General features: G+C 44.4%; 1 protein-coding gene across 3 annotated transcripts; it reads left to right on the forward strand.

Annotated features, from left to right (window-relative positions):
- The first annotated feature begins 991 nt into the window (after positions 1-991).
- LOC117745510 (methyl-CpG-binding domain protein 5-like) lies at positions 992-22,103 on the forward strand. Of its 3 annotated transcripts, XR_004611240.1 has the most exons (11): positions 992-1,205; positions 5,599-6,187; positions 7,701-7,803; positions 9,948-10,119; positions 10,267-12,606; positions 16,000-16,214; positions 16,306-17,433; positions 17,723-17,796; positions 18,498-18,573; positions 18,659-18,778; positions 22,032-22,103. XR_004611240.1 is itself a non-coding variant. In XM_034553901.1 (10 exons), the coding sequence occupies exons 2-10, from the start codon at positions 6,075-6,077 to the stop codon at positions 18,719-18,721; spliced, it is 4,284 nt and encodes a 1,427-aa protein (XP_034409792.1). In that variant the 5' UTR covers positions 992-1,205; positions 5,599-6,074; the 3' UTR covers positions 18,722-21,691. The 3 variants fall into 3 exon arrangements, 2 of the variants coding, with proteins under 2 accessions (XP_034409792.1, XP_034409803.1); XM_034553901.1 differs by lacking the exon at positions 22,032-22,103 and having other exon boundaries at positions 18,659-21,691; XM_034553912.1 differs by lacking the exon at positions 22,032-22,103 and having other exon boundaries at positions 992-1,130; positions 18,659-18,887.
- The last annotated feature ends 186 nt before the right edge of the window (positions 22,104-22,289 follow it).

A 22,289-nucleotide genomic window follows, 5' to 3' on the forward strand; every position in this document is an offset into this window, starting at 1 on the left:
AATGTAAGGTTTCCTGCGGCTTTTGGTTGACTGATGGAGAAAAAAAGCCCAATAAACCACCAGATATCTCACAAATTGTCTCCGCTCACATTGAGCCTGTCACATTATTCTAAAATACGACTCTCTGCTCACATATTCAGCCCTGTGTTTGCCCTTAAAAATACATGAAGTGTTCTTTTTTTTACAGCAGCCACACACTGAATTAATTTAACGTCTCCTCAGGTTTGACCTTCAGACAAAATTCAAGCACTTGCACCCTTAGCTGCATCTCCTCTCCTTTTCACTTCAGAAGACTGAACTTCTCCATTTTTGAGCTTCTCTGACCTTTATTTATGCTGGGAAGTTATTTTGCTTCAGAGCCAAGTGTTTCATGTTGTCATACACTTCAAATGACCACAATGCAACGGTGCCTTACTGATCAGTACTGTTATCTTTTATTCAATAATATTCTACCCGCTGCCAAATTATCAAACAATGTATTTATTAATATGAATGTAATATCAGTATTCAGTTGAAATGTCCTCCTTCACTGTTTTTTTCAAGCTGCCAGAAATAATATTCAGGTGTCAACATAATATCTGTAACTTTTCACTATTTTTCCAGCATCGATCATTTCATAGATATATAATATATATAATATTTTAGTTATTGTGGATTATATACTGTTTTTTTACTACTGTTTTGTATTTCTTTTTTGCTTATTTATAATACTTATCTTAAATTATTTGTCCATGCCATCAAACGCAATATTAGTGGATCCCTTATTATAAGAAGGGCGCAAACCGAAGTGATTATTTTATAGTCTGTCAGACAAGTCAAATAAGTTAAACAACATGATCTGTTCTTTAATGTTGGCCCTGGAGGCCTCCAGGACCATTACTGAAAACCACATCTCTGTGTGAGTCATCCCACCCACACATCCAGTTGTTCCTCATTAATGTAATAATTGTATTCCCCATTTCTTTCTTCTTTCTTTTTGCCATAGAGAGCATATGCATCTGTGCTCTGGGGGTCTAACGTGCATCACCTCTCCCATCTGCTGGTTGATCCCGCCGCGCATGCGCAATGTGGCTCTCCATCATTTCCAATATCCCAGTGTAGGAGAACCAGCAGAGGCAGAGGGCTAATGGGTAGGCTTCTTATTCTTATTATTTCCAAAGGTCAGAAACGAGCCGCAGCTCCCATGCATTCGCCGTGATGCCCGGGTAAGAAATGGACTGTTTACGGTTTGATTTTGACGCAGACAGAAACGTTAGAGCGTCTCTTCTTCTTCTGCTGCTGCTTCTGCTTCTTCTTCTTCTTCTTCGCTCTCTCTCTCTCTCTCTCTCTCTCGCTGCAAACGCAACGGCGTTAGCACGGCTGTTAGCTTGCGCGCTAAGCTAACCTAAGCTAACCTGTGCTAACTCGGCCCGTGCCCTGGCCTTGCCCCCGGCTCGGAACCTAAAACGCGGGCCCAGCTGCTTTTCTCATTTATTTATTTTTTTTTTTTACTTTGACATTTTTTAAGTCGGGTCCGCGATGCGCGCGACGCCGCTTACGAACACGCCAATTAAACGGGGAACCGTTATCAGCGCAGCCGAAAGCTCGCCCTCCTTAATTATTTTTCCTTACAACAAGCTAGCTGGCTAACCATCGGCTGGACAGCTGATGGTTGGTCAGCCCGGTTTCAAAACGCTGTACCAAATGCATACCATAAATAAAAATAAAAAACGTTGACACGCTCACTTTCCAACGCGGAGGCCCCGCAGGCGCGTGACGTAGCAGGCAACGTTTAATGGCTAGTAATGGTTAATAAAGCGACGATTGGTTTCAAGTCTAGCCGACGGTCGCCGAGCTAATTGGCTGTTAGCTCAGGGTTTGGGCAACTGTGGTTGCTTTGGTAATGTACACAAGCGGTTGTCATGTTCTCCCCCAACTCCATGGGGGGATTGGCAGCTAGATTTAAGGTTTAATCTAGCTGTAAACCATGGCGAGGAGAGGGTGACATGCAGTGGTTACACTCCACAAACAGTGCATGCTTTGTACAGGTAACTTGCATTGCTACCTGTCCCCTGCTCTTGCTTTATTTGACAACATATGGCACTAAATCTGGTCTGATCAAGTGGATAGGTATAAATGCTCCATGAATAGGTGGTCAGGGACATCTGGGACGAAAACCTACCACCCTGTCAACCTTATAATGGTATCATGTAGTATGCGACATGATAAACCTTCCAAACACTGCAACGATGATGTATAATACCTGCTGCAATTTAAATGTTCTTTCCTGGTCAACCGTCCAACAGATAAATGGGATGAATTCTAGCTTAGCCAGAAACACTGGTTTTAACATGCATAGTGTGTCAAATGATCCAGACCTTAAATCACAATAAAACATGACTGCTGTTCAGCAGATTCAGGGTCAACATATTTCTTGCAATGTCTTTTTAAGATTGTACTAAACGGAGATTATGCTCCCATGATTTTACAGGTGTGAAAAAGGCTTTCCTCTCTCTGTTATTTTTTCTAAATAGCTTTTATTCATTTGGCAGTCTAGGTGTTACTACGATCCTGCAACCCAAAGTTTCGTGACGTTCTCCTACAGTCATCGTTTAAAAGAGCTTGTTCTGGTCATGAGTTTACCAGCTGCTCGTAGATAAAAACGTTTGTTTTTTGTGTCGTGGTCGGGATGAGTAGAGACAATTAAGACGTTCGGAAAGACCTTTTGTGACAGGCAAATTCAATTCCAGGCCTCAAGCTCCCTTGATCGCGACAATAAATATATAGGATGCATTTATTTCACTGCAAATAACAACTTTTTAATGAAACCCGGGACGCGAGAGAAAGAAGACTGCCTCCTGATCATGTAATGAGATGCACACAAGCCACTTTGTCTGATCATATTCTTTAACATTTTGGACATTGAGAGAGAACATTTTAATTTACTTAAGCTGCCATCCTTAATGGACTTCAAATTCAGTTACTCAAGAACATTTGGCTGCCGTTCCACTTGTCATTTTGATGCCATTTCTTATCTCAAACTGTTTTTTTCTTTCTGAGACTGCATTGCTGTAAGTCTCCAGTGGCTGTATTTATGTCTTTTTTTTTTCTGCATGAATTGTTTGGAAGGAATTTTTGCGCCAAAACTTTCCTCAAAATATGTCCCCAATAATGCTGCGTCTTTTCCTCAATATGTCGGGGGAGAAAACAGGAAAGACTTCTGCATTTTAGCTGCGTTTTACCTTCCCAGGTGCCACATCATGTTTGACACTCGCAGACGTCAGTGACTCTGCAGCGATGTTAGTGTTTCCGTCCTCGTCCTTAAACCCTCACGCCGTCCTACGTGTCATAACTTAATTTTGAAGCCTTTAATTGAAATGTATTGTTTCTGCACTGTGTCATTTGAAAAGCTGGAGTGGAGTGTGCTCCGCGTGAATTGTTTAGTACCATGCAGTACATTATACAGGTAAAGACCATCGATTAATGAAGCTTCATATTGCAGGCTCCATTGCAACTGGTCATCATGAAAACTGTTTTGCATTCACCAGTTTTTACACAATTTGCATGACGTTTCGTGACTTGTATCCCGATTACAATTGGCAATCACTTCTGCCAAAGAAGTCTATAGATTCGGCCTTAGATTAGAAATAGCAGATCTTGTGTCCCCATGTATATTTCTGGGGACACGTACCTCAACGACGGCCTAGCTGCAGCAGCTATGTACGCAGGCCCTGTCATCGCTACATCGTACAGCTGGTCCCGTCATCTCTGCAAGCTGCAAAGCAATCATGCAAAAGCCACGCGTTCGAGCATTCACACACAAAACCTCACTAATATGTGACCGCCACGCCAAATTTCCGCCTCTTAAGGCAAAAAAAATGTGGCTGCCAAAAGGTAGGACATTTTTTATCTGCCGGTTACAGCTAAACAATCAACCGTGAGATTTTTCTTTTTCAGTGCAGTATCAATGGAATTCAGGTGGTATTTCTTGTAGGCTTTTATGTACCCGCAATATCCGGAGTTCAACCACTCTGAACAATAAATGTGTAAAGGCCAAAAAACATAATCTTAAAAAAAGATCCACCTGAAGTAAAAGGTTGCAGATTGGTAGGCACCGTGTGTAATTTGGACATGGTAGTTCTTGAGAGTCAGGAAATGGTGGGGGGAGATGGGCAGTAAAATGGTGAGAGCTGAGATTTAATTTTGTGCTTTCACATTAGCAAGGAGACAGATTTAAATGGCGTTGCTTTGCCAAAGGTTAAGATGAAAATATTTTTAATCAAAATGTCTCTGGTTTGAATCTGGTCCAGGACTTTTCTGGACATTACCATTCTCCCTTTGTACGGCTTCCCGTCCGTCTCTAATTCGAGCAAACGAAGAAGCCCAAATACCAAATGAAAACCCTGAAAATGGAGGTTAACCGTGTCGCAGCCAGAGATGTCCTCAAACAGCAACTCTGCACTCGGCACTTGTTGGAACAAAAATAATTAGTTTCTTCCTCCACTATGAACACAACAATATAAATGATGTTCTCCCTGTTATGTTTCATAATCATGGATCTCTGGATGAGATTTTAACGACGTGGTGGTCTCTGATAGGACACTACGCACCTCCTACTGAAATGATGAGGTGCGTATTTCCAGATAAACAGCATACGTTTAGCTGCTGCCTCATTTTTACTGTGACCACGGGCAGCACCAGCCTCCTCACCCCTCTCTCTTCCTCTGTGGTGGTGTCACTGGGTTCGGCCTCAGCAGCTACCGGGGCGGTTATGAGTCAGCAGCACCGGCGGCTGAGAGGAGGCTTTGCATGGAGTTAAGCCTAATTTACCATCTTTGATGGGGCTTCTACCAGTGTTTCAAATGCACTGTCTGAGAGGTGCAACACTGCCAATGATGCGCTGTAAAAAAGACATTATTTATTTATCTTTGTTCTATATCCACTGTCATATATTTATGGACACAACTTTAACGTCTACATTGTTTATTAGTGGCATTTTAAACCTGCGATATTTTTACAATGAGATGGAGAAGATTTTATTGGTGTATGCAGTGATAAGCTGAGCTCATCTGCAAGATCTGTGTTTTTTCCCATTAAGACGTTTTACTTAATGGCCTGGTCGCCATCTTTTAGTTTATTCTATAAAACCTTGTACTCTGGGTGCATCAAACAGGTATTCCCAAGCAGGCATTCAGACTGAAAAACAGTCCACAGTGTTGCTTCAGGCGCTGGTATGACATGAATTATGATTCAGTATGAGTCTTATAAGACCCCAAACAACTGTACAGCAGTTTGTAATACTCTCTCTCTCTCATAATTGTACGACAGTGGAAAGTCAACACGGCTGCAATTATTTTATCTGTCGCTGCTACGGCGGCGAGGTAAACAGTGGAAATACTGTGTTCATGTTACAAAGTAATGATTACGATAATGAAGGGATTGTCTACAAGACAATGGAAATAATTGGTGAGATAAAAAGACTGGTGTCAAAAAATGTAAATGTAAAAATGTAATTCATGTCTTCCGTTCCCAGAGCAGATTAAATTATGAACTTAGTCATGCAACGCGAATGGATGGCCATTAATTCTTGTGCATTCCTCTTCTGCTCTGCCCTCACAGGAACCATGGGAATACCACTACCCAACTGCGTTTGGGAACCAATATGTTGAAAACACTCTACTGAGGTACCCTATCCTGAGCGGCAAAAAGCATATGGTAAAAAAATAATAACAAAAGACTTTCCTGTGAAAGCAAAGCCCCTTTTTTAGCCAGCATCTTCCCGAGTCGGATGGCTCTGAAAGACAAGATGCAGTAACTACGCACCATTGAGCTTTGTAGCCATGAAGCAGCTGAAAGGGTAGGAAGGGTCTGCTGTGAGCTCGCCTCACCCTACCCGACCACCTACCCACCACCCCATCGGCTCTACCCGAGAGCAAAGTCCCACGTCGAAGCAGAATCCTGCAGCTCTATCCGCAACCTTCCCACCATCTCCTCCACCGCGGCTTTGGAAGACGAACATGACGTGCATCGCGAAGACACCGGTTGATGTCTGATATATATACCTCTGAGGTGTTGAGCGTGAAACCAGTGGAGCAATGAATGGAGGAAAGGACTATGAGGCGGGAGATGAGAGGCAGGCCTACCCTGTCCAGGTCCCCATTGGCTGGCAGCGCAAGCCGGAGCACCGCGGCGGGGTCGTATACATAAGGTAAGAAATAGAGCAGGCAATTATGACGATGTCAAATAATCTGCCTCTTATTTTTTCTGATTCATGAAAAGAAATAGTGAACATGTAGTCAGATTTATCAACTAATAGTTTTGTCTGAGTTAAATTGTAGAAATTATATAATTTATGTAAAATCAATAATAAACTAGGTGTTTTGGGGCTTCCGGATCGTGTATGGAGTCATGGTTATTAATCTGGTAAAGCCGCAGCATATTTGGCTAAAAATCCCTTGACTCAAATAAATTGCAGCCCGCATTTTTGCTTGGACGGGAAACACCAAATTCTGCTAAATTTTGATTGTGACAAGCAAATTTCACAACGCCTCCTTCAAGGAACCAGTGAATCGCTTCTGAAAATCCACTCTGCTTGTGCAACAGGGGCTTTGACTAATGGTTTGGGTCCTTCACCAGTGATCGTGTTCTCTAGACTGGAAGTCGGTGTCCTTCCCGCCACGTGAACACCAGTGCGGGTATTTACCAGCCACAATGAAGTAAAGCAGTTGGCTGGTGTCAGGTTTATTTTGGGTGTTGGAAAGAATCCTGTGTACTTCTGTGACCGTGGCCTGATACTGTCACCGCACACTCGCTCATGTTTTTACATTTAAAGTGTGCGTTGGCTTCAGGGATGTGCAACTGTAGATCCTCACGGTAGATATTTTCACAGCAGCTGGGACTGATGATTTAGTCTGTTTTTGTGTCAACTCGTCAGTGTTTGTGTTTGATGGGATCGACAAATAGCACATACTGGTCTTCTTTCTTTGTAAATGGTTCACTGGATGCATCTTTCAGAGTTTTTTTGGTCACAAAACTTCCCGTTTCTCCTGGACTTACTGCAGCTGTGGACTTCCTGTTCACATTCCTGATGTTTACTTTGAGTCCATCAATGTTCCTGGTTTTATAATCATGAAATGGATAAATAAGTAACACTGTAAGTAGTTTAGATTTTTAACCTACTCGTAACAAAATAATTAAAAAAATGTCCACCCCACACACACAAAATTAAATACACAAGTAAAAGGAAGACATTTGATGCATGTATCAGGTATTCATTAGTGCTAGTGTGATATATTGATAATTAACTTTTTATTCAACACTATCACTGTCCAGTGACTGTGAATACTTGGTTTTAGTTCATATGGATGGAATAATTCCTCTGTGGTGTGGGAGGATTTCACTGTTTGATTTCTTGGTTGCAAGGCTGTTAAACCTGCAGCAGAACCTGCAGCCTGAAGGAACTGCTAACCCACCTCGGTGGAGCATTTCAATGGGCAGGGGGTTTCATCTTCTGAGCCAGGAATACAATTGTGCTGGGAGAACGAAGCCCTTTGTAATGTTTACGCATATAAATGTTCAATGTTAAATTCCAAAAGAATGTCGGCCTAGAAATATTAAATGATATTCAAAAATCCTTTTTAAGCAATGCAACATTTAGTATGATAGATGGAGCTACACCAGCTGACGCCTGTCCTCAGACTAACGTTGTTTTCTGTGTGCAGTCCCAGTGGCTCGGTGCTGTCCAGCTTGGAGCAGGTGAAAATCTACCTGCTGACAGATGGAACCTGCAAATGCGGCCTGGAGTGCCCTCTCATCCTCCACAAGGTAATCTATTTTCTTCTGATTCATTTAAAACGCAGCGATCAGACGGGATTTTATAGCTGCCTTTATGAATGGACTCCAGAATATATTTTAATTAAGACAAATTCAATTTAAAAGGCTGTATAAGGGCCTCTGGCATCTTAAATGTTGTCAATCAAACATAAACTTGCGTTAGCATGTGGCGTTGCTGTACCATAAATGTCGCTCTTGGCCATCGTTTTTATAACCGGCTTTATTCATCAGCTGTTCTCTGCACAGCAAAAAGTGGAGAAAGAGTTGTAAACCACGCTTCGTTTCAAGCGTCGAATCGCAGATGACGTCAAACAGAATCTTGATTTAGTTTTTGGGACTCGTGTCTGATCCAGTCCCAGCTGTTTGGAGACGCAGAGTGAAATCTAGTGAGACATGTATGTTTGTAAGGGGAAGATGTTTTGTTTTGTTTTGTTGGTGCATTTCCTTATTTGTACTCTTGGAGAGGTAAAAGACCGTTGCATGTTGGGTTGTGCAGGGCTTTTAACCAAATTTGATTGATTGTACACAAATGGGAAAACAGTATATTTCAGATTTTATAAAAGCCTTGTATGATTTTAAAATTGAATAATTAAACTATTTTGCAAGAACCGTTTGTTGCTTTTGGTAATTGCTTGTGGAGCCGCTGTTATGTTAGTTGATCAGAAACATTCCCACTTATTACAGGTTTTGCTCTAAATCACAGAGAATGAATGTGAGCTAAATGCCTCTTCCGACGACATGATATTTTAATTCAAAGCAGGCGGTCGACTGTTGACGTGTCTTCGCCTCAAGATAGGACACGTTACTTATTTGACATTTGTTACGGCACCATGGAAGGAGGACAGGAATAGAGGGAGGAATGAGGACCAAGTAAACACGTCTGTGAGAAGGAAATGGTGTCGCACTAGTCGAGCCAAGGTGAAAACAACTTCTGACAGGCTATTGCTAAAGTGATGCTTTTATTTTGGTTAAAATGGTCTTTTGAGTATCAAAAAGTCCCCCCTGTCAGCTTGAAAGGTAGCAGTAAAAAGTTAGTCTTTTTGTCCTTCACGGAGCACTGTGGTTGTGGTCGGCTTGGATTAATGTCAGTTTCAATTCATTCCAATAGCGGTCTGTTTTCATGGTGGAAAAGAGTATAAAAATGTCCTGAGAAAGCGTTCAAACCACTCCTGCAGTATAATCCATTATTGCACTTCCGTTCCATATGCGCAGCATGTATGAAATATATTCAAGCTGACCGACCACTGATCTACAGAAAGGTCCGTACTGCAGATGTCGGGGTGTCGTGAGGCGTCCACTGTATCACATTACACGGGATAATCCAAACGATTATCCTTCCTGAAGCTAATTATGTCCCCACCACCATGTGTATTAGATCAGGCCATTGTGATGTTGTTGTTTTGTCTGGGAAAACGTTGGCTTCTCTGCTCTATTATTCATGTTTTAATATAGCAGACGCTAACCCCCTCAAACCGAAAACATTTTTCATCATCCCCTTTTACATTTGCCTCTTAAATTGTCTTATGTCAACAGAAAAAAGAAGAAACTAAAATGTAGATTCTCTGAGACTGTTGACCATCCTTAGATGTGGATTATTCACATTGCAATCTGCACTGTTAGAAATAGTTTAGATTTTTTAAAGTGAGGATGTACCTATAGTATATGGTGGTTGGCCAAAGCTACAAGACTCCTTTTGACAAAAACAGGTAATCTTCTAATCTGTTCTACCTTTACCTTGATCAGGTAGTGTTATAATGTGACTTTTAGTTTTCAAAGGGTTAGTCTGGATTCACCAAAGTCACACAATAACATAGTACTACTTTCCCTCTTTGGCTTTAATCCAACTCTATCCATCTGTCTGTATGAATATTTTGAAGATCTATACAAAATTGGAACGTAATCACTTTAACCTTCCCGTGTCCCTTGTCTCTTGCTTCTCCTTCCTCTACCAAGATGAAATCTCATTTAAAAATATCCACACAATTTCTAATTTAAAGGGTTTCCACTTATACATGCAATGTTTCATTATGTTCACCTGCAACAATGAAACCTAAAGTAATGGCGAGCATGACCAAAAGTGAAACACAAATTCCCATGAACTGATATCTGTTTGACCACCCAATCCTCTTCTTCAGGTGTTTAACTTCGACCCAGGGGCAGCTGTCAAGCAGAGGACAGCGGAGGATGTGAAAGCAGATGACGACGTCACCAAACTCTGCATTCACAAGAGGAAGCTTCTGGCGGTGGCCACGTTGCACAGGAGTATGGGGACGCACCCGCCTCTGACGCTCACAAGTCGAAGGGGAGGTACGAGTAAATCCAGTAGTTTCAACTTGGTTGAACTTGAAAATCTATTTTTCTGTTTAAAGACAGCCAATAACAATCACTTTCCTGCCCTGCCTTTCTCCAGTGTTGGAATTGATTTAACTTAAATGTGCTTTGTTTGGCCTCAAGGTACATCATCTGTGGTCGTTGCGCATTCCACGTCTCAACGAGCAATAAGGACTAAACCCCACGATGGCTTGCCCAATGCTGTTGGCCCAGACTGCAAGAATCCTTTCAAGATGATGATGGCAGCCGGACAACAGCAGCAGCAACAGCAGAGGTTGTATCCACCCCAGGAGATGGGTGGAGCCCAGCAGCTTGACCTCTACTCGGGATACCCCAGGACGCATAGGTTGAGCAGTGGGGAGCCAGGACCCAAATCCCCTTACCGGGTTGGGTATGGAGGCATGCTCAGCCCACCTCCCTCCAGTGCTAAACTGTATGGAGATGGCTCACAGTCTCCCAGTGCAGACACTCTGGGCAGCCCTGATTGCTTTCCAAGGACCAATCATTGTGGGTTTCCAGGAGCTGGTAGTCCTGGCTCAGCCTCCATCCATGGGAACACTAGGACGTCTCTTTCCCCACACAGTTTAATGCTCCATGGCTCCCCTGTGGGCCAGCCATCTTGCGCCATGACAGGGAGGACTAGCACGCCCCTCTCCCCTACGGCCACTGCCAAAAGTCCTGTCATGAACATGCCTCGGGGGAGCTTCCCTCCTGGTATGGATATGTCTCGCGCAACATTTCACCATAAAACACAGGCCCCTGTGCATCCCATACCGCCTCCTCCATCCATACCACCATCCTGTGCACTTCAGAAAAGGCAGTTGACCTATGAAAAAGACCCCTTAGGCATCCTGGACCCCATCCCCAGCAAGCTAGTCAGCCAGCCCCCCATTAACGCCCCAAACCCCTCCAACTTCCAGCCCAATATCCACTCTCAGGTACAAATGATGAATGTAAACATACCCCCTCCTGTCATCGTTCCCTTGCCAAGCAACTTACCTTTACCCACAGTGAAGCCTGGGCCTGTGGGGCATGTCAGCCATGTTCAAAGGACTCAACAGGGTGGTCCGGCTTCCTCCATGTCCCCCTCCCCTGTCACTTCGCCTGTCCACATGGCAGGACCTGTCCTTGGCAGAATTGAGGCCTCTCCTCATCGTTCACGGTCATCCTCCACCTCCTCTGACCATGGGAACTTTGCAATGCCCTCAGGCCACCAGGCCCCATGTGGAAACATGAAGGTTCCTCCTCGTTCTCCCAGGTCCGCAATAGGATCTCCCAGGCCTTCCATGCCCTCTAGCCCCTCCACCAACAAAACTGACCCACAACACCAATACAAAGACTCCCAGATGCTGCCCGGTATGGGAAACTCGATTGGCGCCCAGCAGCACAACCCCATGTACTCGCCCACTTCTTCCTCCTCGTCATCTTCTTCTCTGGCAACCCCTTGCGCTTCCCAGAAGGGCCATCCAGGACTCCTGGGGATGCCCCTCAACCAGATTCTCAACCAACAGAATGCTGCTTCTTTCCCGGCCAGCAGTCTCTTGTCAGCCGCAGCCAAAGCACAGCTAGCAAATCAAAACAAACTCAGCCCTGCTGGCATGGGTGGTGTTGGTGGAGGTAATGGAGGAGGTGGCGGACATCCTGGCTCTATGAGCGGCCCTCGAGGCATGGAGGGACACAGCACTTTAAACTCAATGCTCCCGCCAAACTCCACCATGCTGCTCAACACTCCTGAGGGCCAGAGTGGTCGGGCAGCTCTTCGAGACAAGCTCATGGCTCAACAGAGGGACCCCATGCGCAAACGGAAGCAGTCATCAGGCAGCGCGGCTGTAAACCACGACAATAGTAACAACATGGTCTACAACATGCTTAACAAACGAGGCATGGGAGGACCCCACATAGCGGGGCCCAGTGCCACTGAGCAGCTTCGAAAAGTGGGCAGACTTGGAAACCTTACCCCAAACACCTCTATGGCCCAGCTTCTCCAGTCCATGAGCTGCCAGAGCTCCCACAACCATCGCCCAGGTCTTAGCCCTGGCCCAGGGCCTCAAGGATCTGCACAGATGCACTACAACGACAGCACTGGTATGGTTCCTGCTGGCCCTCAGCAGAACCTCCTAGCTCAGCAGAGGCTTAGGGGTCCAGGGGATGCCATGCAGCACTGCCAGAACATGGACACCTCTGGGGGCCATCTGGGCTCTCGTCCAGGCCAGTTCCCTGACATAATAGCCCAGATGCAGGCCTCTTCCATGAGTAACTGTGGGCCTATGGGGCCAGGAGGTGGACCTGTGGGCCCCGATGGCATGCCGCTGGGACGCCCCCACACTAACCCCCCACCACTGTCCCATCCCGGCCCTCACCCCTCACAGCAGAACCTCCTTCACGGTATGGGTCGGACTACCATGGTGGTGATGCCACATGGAGGTGGTGATGGAAGCTGTCCACAGACCATCTCTGATTCGGGTGAGACTTAAGGCATTTATATTCGCTTAAGTTACACAATTGAGTACATATTTTATTTATTGACACATTTCTGACATTTGCATTTCATTAATAAAATAATTACTATTGTTCCAAAATAATTGATCACTGAATTGCCACTCAAAGAAAGAAGATGCTAAAAGGCTCCTTAGATTGTAAATTATAAACATTATAAATGTAGCAAAATAGTATGAATGATCATTTAAGCTCTGCATTACACATGTCCAAGTGGAAAATGTAAATGCTCAGAAGCTACTTTAATAATCTCACTAGTTTTCCATCTATAAACATCCTAAAAAAAAATAAGTTTGGAGACATACAACAACATACATACACCAAGCGGCCAGAGTCCAAAGTGACCGCCTTCTGGCTGAAAGATGGTTGATATCCTATTAGTGACTATATCCCCCGCTCTTCCTCGTGATAAGCTTGTGGGTAGATGAAGACGTGGTTTCTATGGTTATGAGTGAACAAAAACCAAAGGATTTAGGTGATAGGCCTCGAGCCGAGACAGTCGGGCTCCTCCAGTATCTCCGAGCTAATGAGCAGGCATCTTTTGGAAGCTCGGCTAATTGTCAGTCAGCCAGTGTTTCTCTTTGTTTTATTTGTATGCTAGCATCAGTCAATGGTGTAAGAAGATGGAAATGGGATCTGGATCACGCTTTTAAGGGAAGCGGCCCAGATAGGGCGCTCGAAAGAGCTTCTCGCAGCTAGCCGGTCGCTATAGTAACGATAGACCCTGAATAGGGACCAGAGTGAAGCCTTTGGTGTGTGTGTGTGTGTGTGTGTGTGTGTGTGTGTGTGTGTGTGTGTGTGTGTGTGTGTGTGTGTGTGTGTGTGTGTGTGTGTGTGTGTGTGTGTGTGTGTGTGTGTGTGTGTGTGTGTGTGTGTGTGTGTGTGTGTGTGTGTGTATGTGTGTGTGTGTGTGTGTGTGTGTGTGTGTGTGTGTGTGTGTGTGTGTGTGTGTGTGTGTGTGTGTGTGTGTGTGTGTGTGTGTGTGTGTGTGTGTGTGTGTGTGTGTGTGTGTGGAGAAAAGACCTAGATCTTTCTTTTTTTCCTCTTCCTGCCTGCTGTGGGACTGGACTATGAGTTGATGTATTCATGGTGCGTCTGTGTGTCCTCATATGGTTTATAATGGAGATACCAACCAGGTTTACGGCAGGCCACCTGTTCTTATCACCAGGTGTCCCGTTATTCTGCATGTCAAGTCGTCTGAATTCAAGTAGTCCCGTGGAGGTCAGGAGGTAGAGCATGACAAGATGTTGGGACGTAATGTTGATCATCAGATTTTTGGTTTGCAGTCTTCTGCTCCGACTTGTTCATTGGTGCCTTTGCTGCCATATACAATACAATAAGAAATGTGCTCATTCATGCACATCCGTGTGTCATAACCGTAGAACAGGCGATGCAAACAATGAGGGGACCCTGTCCTCTAAATATTACGCAGAATTAGCCAAACGTCAGACTAGACCGCTATACAGAACTTTACCACTAGGGTCACATGAGTCAGCCGCTGCTCCTGAGACTGAGACAGTCCATGAATAAGAGTGTGGCGACTCCAGTTCACTGGGTGGTGGTAATGCACCCTTTAAGCTGGTTTGCTAGTGTCCAACAAACACAAAATAAAAAGAAGACGCTGCACTACAATCTGCTACTTAACCTTTTATGGCCTCAAATCCAAAAGGTTGCCATATTGGTGCAGTTTTACTTTTCTTTGAAACTATCTCTGCCACGTCTCAATGTGTCTCCTTCATGTTGCCGGCCTCGGCTCAAATGGCGCCCGGCTAATGAGATGTTAGTGGCTCTATTATATCTATATAAAATGGTAATCACGTTGTCATATTGCATATTACTACTATGCAATGCACATTGGATTAAATGCTGTGACGCTGGTGGCACAGGTTGCTCATGTTGTCTCAATGACAAATGCCGGTTTGCATAAAATCAAACCGGTTTAAGCTTAAACCGGGTAAACTCTTGCCTCTAGTGGGCCAAAACTCATCCGTGTTTGTTTGTTTTTTATAATGAAAAAGAAAGCAATGATGGTGTCAAAGATGCAGTGAAATGACTCACCTCAATGCCTCCAAAAGGTCCCTCCCCGGTCCAGCACATGAGCACTCTCAGGCTCTCGGGATAAAAGAATATTCTGTCACCAAATAGCAGATATAATGAAGTGGTTGATCGTTGATTCCCCCACACTTGAGGCCAATTTGGCTGACATGTTTGGGGTCTTAAGAGCACGGAAAGCTCTTTGAAAGTGGCTTTTTAGCACTAGCCTCTAACCATCTGTTTCTAGACGGCTAGCGAGCTGTGAACGCCCCCCCCACCCTATCAACAAATACTCTAAAGTTCATTGTAAACCCCCCCAAGACCTCCTGCCACACAGCTGACCCCCCACCCCATCCCCCAGAAGAGTAAAATCCCACCACCGACCCTGGTAACCCCCCCGCCCCCTCATCCACCTACCCAACTCCCCCAACAAGCTTCCTGGCAGTGGACAGCACCACCAATCATCACTCGGTTCCCATGGCAACATCCCCCGGCAACAGCCGTCACTATATCATAGCAGTAGCGGAGGATGTGGGGAGTTAAAAAAGGGGGGAGGGGGTTGGCCGAGTCGTGGCTCTCAGCGTTAGAGAGGGGAAGAAAGAAAAGAGGAGAGAGGGGAGAGAGAAAAAAATGGAGAGCACACACACAGCTGCCCTTCAGCTACGTAGCATCGCACCAGCTGCTCCAGCCGCCACTCGTCCTCACCCGCACACCCACAAAACACAGCGTCAGGCCTCGGAGAGTTTGTGTTTGCTTCGCCTTTGTCTGCGTAACATTGCTGCTGGGCTTTCTCTTCATCCATTGATACATCTGTGGCCTTGATATATTTTGTTCTTGTCCTTGAACGCTAACTAGTCTGGACCGGCATCGTGTCCATCTGTTAGTTTTGGGGTGCAACAGATTGTTAATGTGCAACTTTTTATTTTATTCTAAAAGTCTTTGCTTTCACTGGATATTTAATTTATTTTTGACCACCCACTCAAATAGACCTGCTTATATTTGTATACAGTAGTTTACTGTTTGCAAAAGACCTGAATGCAATTGTAAATGCAAATAATGTGCAAGGTCTGCTCGAATTGAGAATAATGTGTGATTACACCAAGCTGGGAAAGTAATTGAATAATTGTCCTGTGGGAAATACTGGATGCAGGTAATTTGAAGCATAATTGTCTAGGTTAAAAGGGATGGTAACCAGTGACGTTGCTATTCTGCTTAAATATTGAAGAGATTGCTAGTGGAGGAGCCGGGGGACTGATCATCCCCGTCAGCTCCTTTCTTGGGCGTCCCAGGACCATTTTAACAAACATTGTCCCGATGGTTTTGCAGGAAACCCGTCATCCCATGGCTGTGGTATGGGCGGCCTGCAGCCACACATCAACACCGGTGTGGGTCAGATGTACCAGCAGCAGGTCCACCAGGGCATGCAGCAGGGGGTGGCCTCCCACCCAGCCTACCAGGCACAGCAGCACTTCTCTGTCAACCCGCCCTATACAGACAGAAACAACGGCGGCTCCATGGCCTGCCTCTACCAGAACTACCAGGTGGGGACGAGGAGTTATACTTTAATTGTCTGTAGCAGATCCACAAAAATTACGTTTTCATCATGTTGTGACCTTTCTGTTGTGTCCACAGCCGGGGATGTTGTCTCACCCGCAGTTCAGGGAGGAGCAGCAGCCCCAAGGCGAAGGGCTTCCGGCGGGTGCACCCGGCGGGGACAGGGGCCCGGGTGGAGGCCCGGAGTCGGTGGACGCCATCTACAGAGCCGTGGTGGACGCCGCTAGCAAGGGCATGCATGTAACCATAACCACCACAGTGAGCGGGACCACACAGTCGAGTCCGGTGCCTGCCCTCAGTGCCATGAGTGCCTTCACTACTTCTATAGGGGAGCCGGTCAACCTCCCCCAAGCAGTTAGCACAGTCCTTCACAGGCACCAGGACGGAGAGGTATTACCCCAGCAAGTCAGGTCGAGGCAGGTGGGGCCGGGTCGGGGTCAGAAGAACATGGATCTAGGGAAAAGAACTCCAGACGGCCCCGAGGCCAATGACTACTTCCGTTCTCCTGGCCGTGGGACTCCCAGGGGGCAGTGGGACGGGGAGACGCAGCACGGCTTCGACGCTCACGGCAACAACAGCGCCTGGGGTGGCGAGGAGTTTCTGGAGTGCTCTACCCAAGTGAGGAGTAGTCCCTGCATGGAGCGCCCCAGCAGCCTGGCCCCCACCCCGCCCTGCCCCACTGAGGGGTCCAACGACCACGGCCTGGTCATGGCTCACGATAAGGCCTTTCTCGACGACGGCTATCGCTTCAATAACTGCCACCGAACGCCTGCTAACTACAAGGAGCGTCTGGAGCAGACGGTGGAGCGCTGCGTCCACATCAACGGCGCCACTCCCCACTTCAACACCCGGGGTTACGGGGAAGTACTGGGCCCCCCGCGGCAAGAGCTGACTGGGGACGACCAGTCGCCCAGCTCCTCCACCAGCCTGGAGGGACCTCTGGCCACAGCCAAAGACTACAGCCACTACAACGGCCACTTCAACGGTATGGCGCCCAGCCCCTCGGACACTAAGAGCCTAAGCAGCGAGGAGGACCTGCGGCAACCGGACTCTCCTTCTTCAGAGCTGCTTCACTACCGGTCCAGGACCTTCAACATGGGAGAGCTGGTCTGGGGCCAGCTGAAGGGCTTCCCACCTTGGCCTGCCAAGCTGGCCGGGGACGAACAAGTGCACAGTGCTGCTATGCAGCTGCGGGAGCAGGCCAAGGTGAGAAGCCTGCCTGTGACCACCTGTCAGTATTTTACACGCCAACTTGAATGTTCAGACTAAATGCAGATTGATGGTACAGAAGGCTGAACCAACCAGCCGTAGTCTTGGGTTGTTTTTCAATGTATGACCGATGTTTGCCAGAACGTCAAAGGCAGATGGATTCCAAAATGCTCCAAATCCTGTAATAATCTACATTTCTGAATAGAGGACTAGTGATGACTGCATAAATAACTGGTAGACAGGAGAACAAATTCCCTATAATTGTTTTGGTCTTGTCTCCATCCAGGTGGAGCCAGAGAAGCTAAAAACATTGACTCACGACTTGGAGGCTCTCGACCGAGCCGCCAAAAGAGGCCTGAAGTAAGTGAACCGGCCCGGTGTGCTGCTGCTTCAGCAAAAGGTTAAAGTTTCTGTATCTTGAACATACTGAATGAGTGAGGCGTTAACATGCTTTCTGTCCTTAATTGACCTTAAAAGGCGCGCTCGTTTTGAAGTCCACCTCTTGTTCCCAAAAGGCCGAACATGCATCCAAAGGGTTCTGACACGGCGAACTGCTTTGAGGCCTTTACTCCGACTTTGTTTCAATGTTCGAGCCCCAAAGCGTTTCATATTTATCTCTTTCAATGCGTTTGGACCTTAAGTTAACTAGAGTTATTGTTCTCATGAAGCTTTACAGTTTAAATAGTGGTAATCTCTGCAGCAATGTGATTTCAGACAGAACGCTGAGAGATTGTAAAGCAGACTGAGGTTAAAGATGTTTAGATGACAAAAGCTACACAGATCCTTTTCTACAATGCAGAAAGACATCGTATGTTTTTAAAGATTATATTCGTGCTTTGTCTTTGACGGACCAAGTTCCGGTCTCTCGGCTGTGATTGGATTATTGCTGCTGGGGAAAAAGGGTTTAGCCAACGATCCGTCACACGACTCATTTGTTGGTGTTGGTGCAGCGTGGTGTTGACACCCAGTCGCCCGGCAGCAAACGTCCCAGAGCGAGGACGAAACCCTGTTTGGCTGCATTAGCTTCACTGTAAATAATTTAAAATATAAATGTTCCACAGACCGGGGAAACTGAATAATCACTTGGAAGCTGCTATCCACGAGGCCATGAGTGAGCTGGACAAGATGTCGGGCACCGTGAGTGTTTACACCTTTGTTCAAGTGGTTTCTTCTCCCCACACGTCTGCTTTCATTCCACCGTAACGTTTCCGTCCGTCTTCAGATCCCATCGAGGGATCGTCAGGGGAAGCTACCCAAGCCCAAGAGGAGGAAGATATCCAGATAACATTGAATGCGTCGGCCCGAGAACGTCCTCGAAGCCTTCGGAGACGGCGTCCAACAGGTGCTACACGCGGACTTTCAGTGCAACGCCCTCTCACTGGCGTCGACTTCACTTAATGACCACGGGAGGTGCTGGGGATTCAGTTTCAACTGTTGAGAGAATAAAACTGAAGAAATGGAGAAAAAACATTGGTCTACAGCTCACTGAATTAACTATTTTTTTCTAGTATAAGATAGTGAAATAAAAAAAAAAAAAAAAGCTACAAGCATTACCTTACATATTTAAGAAAAATAGACAGTCCAAATATTTCTGATACATTTTCAATATGTATATAGATAATCCTGAAATTTCATGCTATTAAGAATTGTATGTAAATATTGTACAATGTCATGTACAAGCATACCTAATGCACATTTTATCTTTTATTGTACAAAAACAAAGCAGAAGTGTACCAATGTCTTGGTTTCTATTCAGAAGTGCGGTTGCATACGGCCGCATGCGTAGGAAAAATAATAATACAGCCTAAAGCTTTTATATGAACTGTAAGACGTGCTGGTTTTTTTTTTTTTGTAAGGGAACAGCAGTGGAACAGGCATGAGTATATGAGTTCTCCATTATGAAAGTCCCTTCACACCAGTGTTCATTTAGATTGGGGGGGGGGGGGGGGGGGGGAGAACGAAAAAAAGATGTGAAAACAGAATGAACTTTACCAGCAGAAAGGGTTCAATGTTCCCCTCAGCAGGTCGGGAGATGCCGACCGGCCACTCGGACCAGAACATCAGATCTGGAGATCCAGTTCTGATCTTCAACGATCACCGTAAGAAGGAAAAATCCACTCTCACACATTAAGTGTTTGACCCTTTGACCTTTTGTGAGTGACCCCTAACATTGGCAGAGGGGTTTGCCTGAAGCGAGAGACGCAACTATTATAGATGTGTTTGGCATCTATTTTTTTTTTTTTTTTAAATACTGAGAAATTGTATTATGGTATTTCTTTTTTTTTATAGTTTTGGGCATTTTAATGACTAAAATAGCATTTGGCAGGTTAATCGATAATAATAAATAGTCACCACTTGATGGCTAGTTTGTGTCTGTTTCTACTAGAGCAACATCCCCAATTAGAGTCAACAATAACTATTTAAATATTTAATTAATTGTTTAAGTAGTTTTTTTTTAATGCTAATATACAGTTTTCAGTCTCTCAAATACGGAGATTTCCTTCTTTTTATATCCTATTAAACTGCATGTAACTTTTTAGAGTAATAACCTACATGTTTTACCTGTATTAAAAACACAGAGGACCCTGAATGCAACACAAAAACAACCCAAAGGTGTTTTTTGGGGTGGATTTTTCCTTCAACTCCAAGAAAATCACGGGCTGCATTGATGAATTATGTCATTTTGGTTGTTTTTAATTACGTTCTTGTTTGTACAGTGGTTTTTATTTTTTTATTTTTCTTCATGACTAGTCAACGATAGCTTTAGGTAGAGTCACCGACCTCCGGCCTCGAACACTAACTCGCTTTTCAAGAGCAGTGAAAGCATTTCTCTCATTTAGGGGCCTTGTGTTCTTTTTGCTTATTGATGTAAATTATTTATGTACAGTACTCCATATTTATTTTAAGCTTTACAAATATGCTAGATGGCAATAATACTACCAAGAGTTGAGAACTCAAGCCTTATATGTGTATATGTATGTTTTTGTTTTTTTAACAGTCCATCACAAAGAAGTGAGCGTTACAGATTACACGTTTTCTACAGCGAGGCTTTGTGATTTATTTGTTTTTGTTACATATTGTGTCATATATTTCTTAGTGAAAGGAAGAAAATGTTATAACGTCTGCCTCCGAGACCATACTATTTATGAATATGCACATCTGAAAGGTCAGACGCCGTTAACGTTGGTGATTTAAAATGCAGTTTTAACACAGTAAATCAGTCTTAAAACACACACACACAGCTGCTCCTCTAGATCAAAACAACAGAAATATCAAGTGCAATATACCGATGGCAAAGATCAACCGCTTATTAGAAACACCTTTTCTTTTGTGCACACCCTCAACACGCATGCTCAGAAACTCAAACCCAAAGTAGTAATTTATTTGTAGCTTTCCCTTTTTTGTACACACGCAGACTCAAACTACATTTGATTTGAACTATCGCAAAGGACCCTACTTTTACAAAACGTTTGTGACGATAACCGTAAAAAAACCCAAATAGTACGCAACATTGTGAAGAGATAAAATATAACAAACACTACTTTTTAAAAAACGCACCTTTCGGTTTTTTATATCCCCCCCCCCGAAAACGAGGAATCCCACAAATGTGTGTTGAGTTTTGTACCTAAAATCCTAAACGAGGACACGTGAGCTCTTTCGGTAAAGTTCATTCTGACCCCCCCACACCCCCCTACTCACCTGTTTTTTGTGCAATGACATGCAGGAACCCGGTCTCGTGTTGGGAACCCATGTGTTATGGATCAGTTATTTGTGGTCAAGAGTTCGAAGCATCTTTGTGTCGGAGAAGATCTTTTTATTTTTGTTCCTCTTCCCGCCTGTGATTGTGTGTCGAGGTGCGAGTGTGATTTTTATTTTATTTTTAATTTTCCTCTCTTTGAATCTCATTTCCCTCTTCTGGCCGTTCATCGTCAGTATCTTTTTATTTTGTCGACTTGTAATTTAAGTATATATTTTCTCACTAATATATACTTTACAAAAAAAAATAGACTTGCGTGAAGTATGATGTGCACTTGATTGCTCTTTGTTAATTTTTTTCTTTTTTGCATTAATGTGGACTAGGGATAGTTTGTCAGAGTCCATTATTTTGAGATTGTTTGGACTTTTTTTTTTAATGGTTTGATGTAAGCAGCATTTTCTTTGTAAATATTGTGAAACATTACAGGTCATGCAGTGATGTAACATTGTGAACAATGTTGCACAGATGTTTAAGATATTAAAAACATGGTCACTCTTACTTGAATAATCTGGTGTGTGTGTGTGACGCGAATTTGTGCCCAGTTTCGTGGTTTGATTATAGTTCTCAGGTTATTTTAGTTTAAAAAGCTGGTTTGTTGAGTTAGAAGAGTAATAACGTCAAAGTGTGGAGATATTAATTTATTATATTAACGAGGGGTATTTTAAAGAGTGTTTCTTGTAGCACACTGCCCTCTAGTGGGCACATGGGGGAGTTTTATTCAGCAGCATACTGAGTTCACAATTGTGGGGCTACTTTTAACGAAATATGTCTGGGTAGTTAATCTAGAAGAACAATAATGCATCATAATGTATTTGTTTATTTGCTCTATTCTGATCAGATGAACCACTATTGATCCCCGGAGGGAAACAGGTGTCACAGCAGCAATGAGAATAAACACAGAGAGGTTCAGGTAAGAGCACAGAACAGACCAAGATAATAAAGAGAATATGAATAAAGATGAGGTGCACCAAAACACTGAGCATCTGGCTCTAGATATATATGTAGATCTGCATATTAATGTATAGTCTATATATATATATATATATATATATATATGTATCACTATAGAGATATCTCTCATATATATATATATATA

The sequence above is a fragment of the Cyclopterus lumpus genome, chromosome 2 (assembly GCF_009769545.1).
Source record: "Cyclopterus lumpus isolate fCycLum1 chromosome 2, fCycLum1.pri, whole genome shotgun sequence".
Lineage (NCBI taxonomy): Eukaryota > Metazoa > Chordata > Actinopteri > Perciformes > Cyclopteridae > Cyclopterus > Cyclopterus lumpus.

Excerpts from the sequence above, each read along its gene's own strand:
- LOC117745510 (XM_034553901.1), top strand. The coding sequence starts at position 6,075 with ATGAATGGAGGAAAGGACTATGAGGCGGGAGATGAGAGGCAGGCCTAC. Across the intron at positions 7,804-9,947 it reads GCCCTCTCATCCTCCACAAG|GTGTTTAACTTCGACCCAGG; the intron begins GTAATCTATTTT and ends CCTCTTCTTCAG. Across the intron at positions 16,215-16,305 it reads GCCTCTACCAGAACTACCAG|CCGGGGATGTTGTCTCACCC; the intron begins GTGGGGACGAGG and ends TTGTGTCCACAG.